We start from the raw sequence: 10,240 nt of genomic DNA on the forward strand, positions 1-10,240 counted from the left end.
GCACACAAGGTATTCCTGTGGTGCCAGTGAGTTATATGATCTCATGGTGATAGGAACAAATACTTGACACACATAAAACAATAGCAATAAAACGACACGATCAATATGCTACGTTCATAGTTTGGGTCTAGTCCATCACATGATTCTCCTAATGATGTGATCCAGTTATCAAGTGACAACACTTGTACATAGCCAAAAAACCTTGACTATCCTTGATCAACTGGCAAGCCAACTAGAGGCTTGATAGGGACATTGTTTTGTCTATGTATCCACACATGTATCTATGTTTCCATTCAATACAATTATAGCATGGATAATAAACGATTATGATGAACAAAGAAATATAATAATAACTAATTTATTATTGCCTCTAGGGCATATTTCCAATAATAAGCCCCTGCAACTGTGTCGCGTCTCAAAATGCTTCGCAAAGGACCAAGGCAAGCCCCTCATGTGATGCAAAGTATTACAGAGAATGAAGTGTGTGTGACTCCGACTGCATCAGTCGATGAAGTAATCGGGCTTGAAGACATTCCTCGTGATCAGCCTGAAGTTGATGTCAATGCAGCTGAAGACACTGGTGCCAATAATGTTGTTGCACGTGATGAACCCCCTGTACTTGCTACACCATCCACTGATGACAATGCACACAACATGTGATGGCTCGCAACACGGAGGGAGAAATGGTCCCAACTAGATGGCCAAGGCTTGAAGCTCCTGCAAGAATGGGACCGTAGTATGAATTCAACATCTTTCGGCACCCCGAAGTTATGAAGCCTATGCCCAGGCTACCCAGCATTCGTCACCAAGGACCAGGTCGTCCCAGTCACTTCAATGTTTAGCGCTTTAGATTGAACAATTATTTCTATGCTTTAGGCAGAAATCCATATATGAAGCCAAAGATCTAGTCTGATAAGTTCTAGAGCATGCCTCAATGGGACTACTACACTGATGTTCTCTATGGCCAGAACCGGATCTTTCATCATAAGCAACTCAGTTTTGAAGCAATGAGTGGCCTCCCATGTTTTGATCAAGCCCTTGACTGTCTTCGATATGTTGGATTGTTTCCATTTGTTAGTGATCATCAAGACTGGAATGAAGAAGATTCTTCAATTTTATACAACCCTCCACATCTATGGCTTTGGAAGAGATCTGAACACGTGGAAGATGGACTTCATGATTCTCAATGAACATGTCCAAGCTCCTGCCATGGACTTCTTCGCCACAACACCACTTTTTGCCTTTGGTGAAGACTTGGATCCATGACCAACAACTTACAGTGAAGCCACTCACAGCATATTTCAGCCCCCGGAGCCAAACATGACTATTATGCTCACATTGATGCAGCCCTTGGCCCTAGATGTTGATCTGCCTACCAGCTTCTTCTTCAATGATCTTTAGTGCCTGCCCCAAACTATCTATCATATTTTGCATCATTCTATATGGCCAATCAAAGGGCATTCCTCTTCACACAAGTTGCAAGGTGCATTGAAGACATTGTTCTATAACACTGTTGAAAGGACGTGTATGTCGCCTAGAGGGGGTGAATAGGCGCTTTAAAATAATTATGGTTTAGGCTTGAAATAATGCGAAATAAAACTAACGTTTACTTAGTCAAGAACAAAACCTAAAACAACTAGGCTCACCTATGTGCACTAACAACTTATGCTAAGCAAGATAAACAACTAAGTGATAGCAAGATATATAACAAGAAACAATATGACTATCACAAAGAAAAGTGCATAAGTAAAGGGCTTGGGTAAGAGATAACCGAGGCACGCACAGACGACGATGTATCCCGAAGTTCACACCCTTGTGGATGTTAATCTCCGTTTGGAGTGGTGTGGAGGCACAATGCTCCCCAAGAAGCCACTAAAGCCACCGTAATCTCCTCACGCGCTCGCACAATGAAAGATGTCGTGATTTCACTAAGGGACCCTTGAGGGTGGTCACTGAATCCGTACAAACAAGGTTAGGGCAATCTCCACAACTTAATTGAAGGCTCTCAACAACACCAAGAAGCTTCACCACAATGGATTGTGGCTCCGAGATGACCTCAAATGCTCGGGGCAATCTCCACAACCTAATTGGAGACCCCGACGGTTGCCCGGAGCTTTACACCATAATGATTGAGCTCCGAGGCAGCACCAAGCTTCTAGAAACGCCAGAAACCGTGACGTTGTTGTGGCATTGAGAAACGTCAGTTAAAAGTGACGTTTTTGGTTCATATTCAAACGCCAATCTATCATTGTGTTGCGGTCCAAATAAAAATTGCCAAGAATAATGGCGTTGCTAGCCACGCACAAAACGCCATTGATAACGGCGTTTCAGCCATGCATGCTGCCTAGGCAAAGAAGCATGGTCAGACTGGATCCATAAAAGCCGTACGTGGAGAGGCAAGACAAAGCCTTGCACTGTATGCACAATAATTGCGAGTTGTACACAATTGTTGCAGCACACTAGTCACTTCCGCGGTCACACTAGATTTCAAATTTTATGTTCAAGAGGAAAAAGGTAAGTGACACGTCACCTATATGGATCTTGCATGTTGGCCACGCGATTCGGGGAGGAGGGGCGGTGCTGGCACAGGCAGCAGCGCCCTGTCAGTTCGCATACAACTAGTGTCACATTGATCTGCCAGAGCTAAAGTAAAGTAAGCCGCTTCACGCATGCATGCATGCCATCACGCATGGGAATGCATGCATGCCATCGCGCTTCACGCAAAGGGAATGCATGCATGCCGTCACGCTCACCTGCAGCAGGTTTGGCTTTGGCCACGGTGCTGCCACAGATACGCCAGCTTCTATGGCGTTTCTAGCCTAGACAGGAACGCCACAGCCACATACTGTGGCGTTTCAGCATGGGTTATAACACGAGCTAGTACGTTATACATGCAGTAGCAACGTCACATTAGACTGACGTTTCTATATGCAGCAAAAACGTCACGGACTGTGGCGTTTCTAAAAGGGTCAGATCGTGACATCATTTCAGGTCGAGTTCATTCTCTGAATTATTTTCGTCTCGTAGGTCAAAACAGTCATTTTGTCCAGAGCGGTACTACCACTGCAAGGGCGGTAGTATAGATCATGAGAGGCAGTACCGCTCTAGGGAGTGGTACTACCGCTTGAATCATTCCATGTAGACCACATGCAACAAAAGAAAAGCATGAATACTAGAATTGCCATATTTTTTCATACAAGCTCCAAATTGAACAAACTCAAGCTTGTTGGATTCAGGACGGAACATCTTAAGAAGAGGCAGTATAAAAATGCCAATGATATAGAGATGTGAAAACGTGTATGAGTGAAGAACCCGCAAAAACTCCAATAACGAAAACATCATAGAAGATGCATATGGACTCCGTTTTTTATGAACTCGAGCTTGTCATAAAGATGACGATAAGCTCTAAAACTGAAAGAGAAACGTCAAACAAGAACCAAGAAATATGATGTAAGGATGCAAATCGTTTGAGCTCTCAACGAACGATACGATCAAGCTACTCACTTGAGATCCCTCCTTGACAGTACGACGATCTATCCTAAAAAGAAAACTTATCAAGGGCAAATCTATACCTTGCACATAGTCCACTTGAGCTAGATGATGACGATCTTGACTTCCTCAAGATGGACCACCTTTCTTGGTTGCGTTGGCTTGATAAATACTAGTTGAGTGCTCCCACATACTCGCTATGGGTGATCCACTCTTAACACACCTTAACAAGTCCATTGGCACCACAATGGACGACAAGCTTCAAGCATGATATCTTCGTGATGATCCACTTGAACTTGCACACCACAATCTTAATGACGATCACCACTTGATGTCATCCTCCATGGGTTGTATGAGATCTTCCTCTTGACGCAAGCCGATGGAAACACATATACCTATGTCTTTGAGCGAAGACATTGAGAGGAAATCTCTTCCAGAGCTGGTTGAATCAGCATTACTTGTAGCCCAAGTAATGTCGTTGTGTGTGTCTTTGACATCCGACCGTAGGAACACGTGTCGGCTGGCCATTGACCCAGAGTCATTTTGGTCATATCAAGTAGGGTTGCCCAATGGCTATAAATAGCCCACCCCTCCACCATAAGTTGGTGGCTGCTCAAAGTTGATTCGGATGTTGTCGTTTTGGAGCAACCCACCTCGAAGACATTGAGAGAGAGAGAGAACTATCCTGCGAGGATAAACCCAAACACCTAGAGCGAGAGTCTTTGAGTGTTACCGAAATCAGTCTGTTATGAGAGAACTGGAGACTTGTTACACTTGAAGACTCTGATCTTCGAGACGGTTAGGCGTCGTGGTCTAGTGCATCCAAGAATCATTGTGGATTGCCGGGTGAGCATGGTCTAGATCAATCCAAGAGTCATTGTGGATTTATGGGTGACCAAGTTTGTACGGGTTTCAGAAGTATCCCATGAAGACTTACCTGAGTAATTGGGCGTTGTCTTAGAGACTTCGGTTCAAGGGGTGAAGGTGAAGACGAGGTCTAAACCTTCCCAACCAGACGTACACTTGTCACAGCAATTGGAAGTGGTCCAAAAAATCCTATTTCTTCATCAAGCTACTGGTTCTATCCTTCACTCTCTTTACTTACTGTATTGTGAAGCCATTGCTTGATCATCTCCCCCGAACACATTCTCCAAAGACATTCCCAACTGTTGTTTATCTTCAGACTTCCTTAGTTTGTCTCTGATATATCTTAGCGTGCATGATAACTATAATTTGCATGATTGGATGTCTTTGTAGTAGTGCATGCTTTGCATAGATCCTTGATACTTATCCCTACATGATCCTGTGTGGCTTCCTCTTAACTTTGAATACATTTACTGTTTCGAAGCTTTTCATAAAAATCGCCTATTCAACCCCCCCCCCCCTCCTCTAGTCGATAACTACCACTTTCAGCATGGTGGAGCAGTATCACCTGCTAGTCGTACAAATAGATAAGACAACCCAAAGTAGCAATTCCAAATCCACTAATTCTTACATGCAACAACTTTCAAAATAGTTTTTGGGTCATGGCAATGCCTGTTGTTGGTCGTGCCAAGCTACATGCCAATTCTTCGACATCCAATGCATACAGTCAACACTCCCTAGTATCCCAGGCCAGTCCCTTGTTGCATTCATCACTAGAAGACTCGTTGTATCCTTGACATTGGGTGCTCACAGATACTGCTCTCCATAAACCCTCACCACAATATCATCGAACACTTTTGTATACTTTACGATTGTATCTTTGGTCATTCGAAGATACTCATTCAACGCATCTGCAAGAGTGTCGTATACAATCATCCGATGTCTGGTCACCTTTCGCCAACAAGATAAAAGTTCAGTTGGCCGGCGACATTTCTCCATTGTTGGAAGAACAATTCATTGCCTTTCATGCCATCAGCAAATCGATGAAACCGTCATTCGGTCATGCGGAAGCATCGCTGAAACAGGTAGGTACAAACAGATAGAAAGTAGTCTTCCATGAGCTTATCATGGCCTTCAATTATGTTCTGTGAATTGTCAAACGACCTGCAATCTTGCATGCTTCCTCTTCATTCCGATTGCCACTATCCATTCAGCAACCATCAACACAACATTATCTTCTTCGGTGTTGATGATCTCACTCTCAGACTCAGAGCTCAAATCCAATGATGGATCATCAAACAATAACTCTATCATCGGATCCATCCGCACAAAATGTGAATCCTAGTCATCTTCAGGAATCTACGAACAAAGTTGGTGAAATTTACCTTCGGGGAAGGCATCGAACACCTTGAGGTCACCCGACAGAAAGGGGCAGCGTTTTCGAACAACGGGAAGCAAGTGTGGGGCTGCGGCGATGCGTGGGACGTCCAGTAACGGCTCAGCGGAGCCAAATTGTGGTGGTCCGGGTTGCAGAGGTGGCACCTAATGGCGCAACGCGGTGACGTGGACAGCTGATGAGTGGTTTTTACATTCTTTCTTACCCTCGTTTAAATTGTGCATATGTAGGTCATTTTATCTACGTGGGGCAGCAAAATTCCGTCAAACATTTTAATAAAAATTGTGGTACAAAAGAGATAAGCAAACATTATTCATAGTATTGAAACTTTGACAGATATTTGAAAAAAAATTGTGTATTTCAAAATTGGATAATTGTTTAATTGCTCCCTAAGATGGGGCAGTCTGATTTTCTATGTAACTGAACTTTCATAGTTACATACTACTTACATGATACATTGACAGCGCACATCTAAAAAATCCAAAAACAAAATGTTCTATGGCCGCAAAAAAGAATCTTGCTTGTCCTTTTTAGGAGAAATTGATGAGTGGTTGAATCGATGATCTGCCTGAGGTGTTAACAATCATTTGCGCCGCAGAATACGTTAAGGTGACATCCTCTCGGAGTGTCGATGCACTCACTGTCAGAAACTACGAATATTTGCACACATTTTGCTTCGTAGATCTTCTTACACTTGAGATGGGTCTGTTTTCTCCAGCACAAAGATGTTTGCCTTGTCATCTCTGCCGATCCGTAGAGATTCGTCAACATATCTAGTAAAAAATTGATGAGGAAGACTATACGCAAAGTAGGTTTGCTATATGTTTAAGTAGAAGAGTGCCAAAAACACCAATTCGAGAAACGATGAAGTGTAGAGTAGCAATCAGCAACACCAAAAGGATACGTTATCTCGAGCCAACCTTCCGGGTTGAATATAGCAAGGAGCATGTCATAGTTTTTCTGGAAGATATTCATCAACTGCATAGCCCAATGTGACAAACGGTCAAAACAAACAAATAGATAAGTGAAAGACCGGGGTGTCATTCTTGTTCCACAAATAAACATAGTCCAAGGTATCATTCTTGTTATTCTTGTTCCACAAATAAACATAGTCCAAGGTATCATTCTTTGTCCCCAGACAAAATATACGAGTGATTGGCCCTGAACTTAGTTTTGTACATTTTGGTAGCGGCGTTAACATTTAAAAGTTTTTCCATTTCGCAGGGGATAGGACAACTATGTGTTTGGTGTTGGTACAAGAAAGATCACAACTTGTACCTGATCTGGGGTGATTGTTGAAGTCTCAAGCTTGATACCCACTCTCTGAAACAAGACACCACAGGCTGTGAGGAAATTACAGGCTTTCATCAATTAGCAGTCAGACACAAGAAAAACTACTACTGTCAGAGATGGCAATATAGAGTTCCTTACCGTTTTTGTAGTGATAGTGTACGATGCTTCAATAGCAAGTTGGCCTGAGAATATCTTCAGTGCTCTTGCGCTGAACTTTATGACATTCACCGCCTTTTCCTTTGGGTGTACAGAAGTGACGCTAAATCTCCATTTATTTCAAGATATACCAACAATCAAAACTTACTTGGTTGGGAAGTAGAATCTTTACAATAGCATCCAGTTTCATGAACTACTTATACAGTCAAGCACAAATTTTATATCTTTGCCATTTGCGTAGGAATCCTAATTCCCAGTTCAGCATAAAGGATCTATCATTTAAACATTATGCTACATCTACTCTATACAGGAGTAAAAGTATGAAATGTTTGACAGATGAAAATACATTGCTCAAAAGAAGAAGAAAATTATGCAGAGTAGAGACATACAGGAAGACTGGAACAAACTGAAAAAGGGTAATCTGACATTTGCTTGATGAAATTTCATGGGCAATGTCTGACTGACCTCCTTGACATCGATTATCTGGAAGAAATCCCCCAGGCTGATGAAATCTCGCAGGCCTAACTTGGTTCTCCTTTTCCCCAGTATCGAGATCGTGCTGTAGATGAGCCTCCAGCAGCCGTCCACCTTGCATCGTCTCAAGACCAGAGAGTCAGGGTGTGCTTGGATACGTTTTAGTCCCATGACTAAAAGTAATGACACTAAAACTTGCTAGCCTCACCCATGCTTAGATCCAAATACTAAAGAGACTAAAATCAAGTTAATGAACATTTATTATCCTCCAAACCTTCAATCAAGAACTTGCATGAGGAGTTAAATGAAGAGAGAGAGGACTAATGCACATTTTAGTAGGGGTACCCTTGACTAAAAGATTTTAGCCTCAAGATTAGTTTTAGCCTCTCTTTAGTCTGCTTGGAACTTTAGCCTCTTAAAGAGACTAGTTTTAGTCCCTTGGATCCAAGCACCCTCTCAGTAATCGCAGGTGTTCCTCTGTTTTTTTTTTCTTTTCAAAATTTGCCCTGCAGTAACTGCCCAGGCCAGCATAACTCTGTCTTCTAACAGAAGTTACCAAGCTATGAAAATCTGCACCGAGACTTGAGCTTAAGAAGCATGGCAAGGACGAGCCAGAGACTTGGATTTACCGCGGCCCAAACAATGTATGATCAATATCAGGGGCAACATGGCTGAGGAGCTAGTGCTGGTAATTGGAAGAAGAATATTCTGAAAGTGTACCTTGTCCTGCAATTTGTGGGTGGGATCCGGCGTAGGATTCCGGGACTCCAAAAGCTCCACCAGAGCATGAATGTCGGACCTTTTCGCGGAGGTGATGCCAAATATCCCTCTGTCGACACCTTTTTTTCCAAGAAAGAACAGAGAGGAATCAGAGTGAGCTCGGAACCACCGAGGGGCACCAAATGGCAGCAGCGGCGGCAGCGGCAGCGGCAGGCGAACCTTCCAGAGCTTGGTACAGCGCAGCCTTAGCGTCGCCCAGGGTCTCGTAGTGAGGCGTCAAGCTTTGCTCGGGAGGCACCGCGGCGCCTCTCGCCACCAGCAGCGCGCCCCGCGGCCGCGGCCGGCGCCGCGGAGCTGCCGGGTGGCACTGCGTTCCGGCTCCCCTGGTGGGCGTGGTAATGCAGTGGCGGTGCGCCGAGGGGGGGAGGAGGAGGGAGGCTGCCATGGCAGGCAGGGCGGAGGGCTGGCGGGCTCACGCGCACTCGCGGGGCCTACTCTTGGACTGCGCCATGCTCTCCTCCATGCGTGTGGGTTTACTACCGGGAGACGTTGATTGGCGGGGCGGAGATAGGCAGCTCTGTGGACACGGTCTGGGAGGATAACGTTTCTTGTGCTGTGGTGTGGTGGCTTCTTCCGTTCCCGAGGAGTCGACCACGGCATGTTGCGTAGTGGTGGTGTGGGTGCAGCTGCAACGGTACTGTGCATAGGCGCGTAGGTCTCGCTACAGGGAAAATACTATAAAAACCGTTGCTGATGTGCTGACTACTAGAGGACGGAGATCTGGGAGCCTGCAACACGTGCTTGCTGACAGTAATGCGAGACAAATCAAAGTGTACGCAATGGCCGAATCTTGAGTAAATAAAGGGAGAAATTTTGTTTTTACCATTCCAAGAACATCTCTAGCAGATCTGTATAATGCTCTGATTCATAAAATAACCATTAAAATACAAGTCGGGACGGAAAAAGTTGATCGATCAGACTCCGTAAACGTGCCCGACCTGTAAAAAAAATTACGGGGCACGGCAAAATGCCCACCCCAACCCACAAAAACGCACGTCCCCCCTGTCGTCATTTTCTCACGACAGATGCCATGGGTAGACTTATCGAGAGTGGTTGGGACCGAAGGGACACCAGCGGGCTCCGGAAACGAGATTGGTAACTAGCGATGCAAGACGCACGATGTACCCAGGTTCGGGGCTCTCCGTGAGAGATAATACCCCTAGTCCTGCCGGAGTGGTTGATGAACCAAAAGGATTACAAGATGCTCCTTGAGTTGTTCGACGAAGGAGGAAGACGGAGAAGCTGGTTCGCTATCTACCTCTCCTGTATGGGTGTGTGGGTGTAAGAATGACCGATCCTCTGCATGGAGGGGGCCAGGGGGTTTTATAGACGAGCCCCCCCCCCCCCCCCCCGGCCTACAAAATGGATAATGGGTATAATATGGGGGCCCGGCTAGCCAGAGGGACCCATGGATGATTAGTCTTGTCGCTGGACGGGGGGGCCCGCCTGCAAGGTCCCATCTGGCCCTGGGACCTGCCGGCTGACCTACGGGATTGGTGCGTGCTCCCCACACAGGGCACGAGCGGTACGAAGGTCGTCGTCTTGTGGGATCCAGCGCCGGTCAGCGGTACAGTCGTCTCCACTGTAGCCACGACGGGCCGGGTAATGGAGTGGGTGGTGGCGTGCTGGTACTATACACGGTTGACAGGTCGTAACCGACACCGGTCAGCAGTACGACTGTCACCATTGTAGCCATGCGTATGCTTCTCCATCATACCCGTGTTGAGGTACTTTCGCCATTAATTGAAGGCTCCCGTCACATCATGAGGATCGATGCGACACGAGCCC

At 45.4% G+C, this 10,240-nt stretch overlaps 1 protein-coding gene across 2 annotated transcripts; it reads right to left on the minus strand.

The window, feature by feature from the left end:
• Positions 1–6,088: 6,088 nt before the first annotated feature.
• LOC123426703 (fibrillin protein 5 homolog) lies at positions 6,089–8,937 on the minus strand. Of its 2 annotated transcripts, none has more exons than XM_045110575.1 (7): positions 8,612–8,933; positions 8,393–8,511; positions 7,664–7,786; positions 7,181–7,279; positions 7,028–7,072; positions 6,654–6,727; positions 6,089–6,522 (listed from the first exon to the last, which is right to left on the minus strand). In XM_045110575.1, the coding sequence occupies exons 1-7, from the start codon at positions 8,835–8,837 to the stop codon at positions 6,438–6,440; spliced, it is 771 nt and encodes a 256-aa protein (XP_044966510.1). In that variant the 5' UTR covers positions 8,838–8,933; the 3' UTR covers positions 6,089–6,437. The 2 variants fall into 2 exon arrangements, 1 of the variants encoding a protein (XP_044966510.1); XR_006622301.1 differs by having other exon boundaries at positions 6,463–6,522; positions 7,028–7,092; positions 8,612–8,937.
• Positions 8,938–10,240: the final 1,303 nt, after the last annotated feature.

Source organism: Hordeum vulgare, chromosome 2H (genome assembly GCF_904849725.1).
Source record: "Hordeum vulgare subsp. vulgare chromosome 2H, MorexV3_pseudomolecules_assembly, whole genome shotgun sequence".
Lineage (NCBI taxonomy): Eukaryota > Viridiplantae > Streptophyta > Magnoliopsida > Poales > Poaceae > Hordeum > Hordeum vulgare.

What these genes read in the sequence shown, in the direction of transcription:
- LOC123426703 (XM_045110575.1), bottom strand. Translation starts at nt 8,837, where the DNA reads ATGGCAGCCTCCCTCCTCCTCCCCCCCTCGGCGCACCGCCACTGCATT. An exon ending in AGATAATCGATGTCAAGGAG is followed by an intron (nt 7,280 to 7,663) that starts GTCAGTCAGACA and finishes GTACACCCAAAG; the next exon opens with GAAAAGGCGGTGAATGTCAT. An exon ending in GAAGGTTGGCTCGAGATAAC is followed by an intron (nt 6,523 to 6,653) that starts GTATCCTTTTGG and finishes ATTTTTTACTAG; the next exon opens with ATATGTTGACGAATCTCTAC.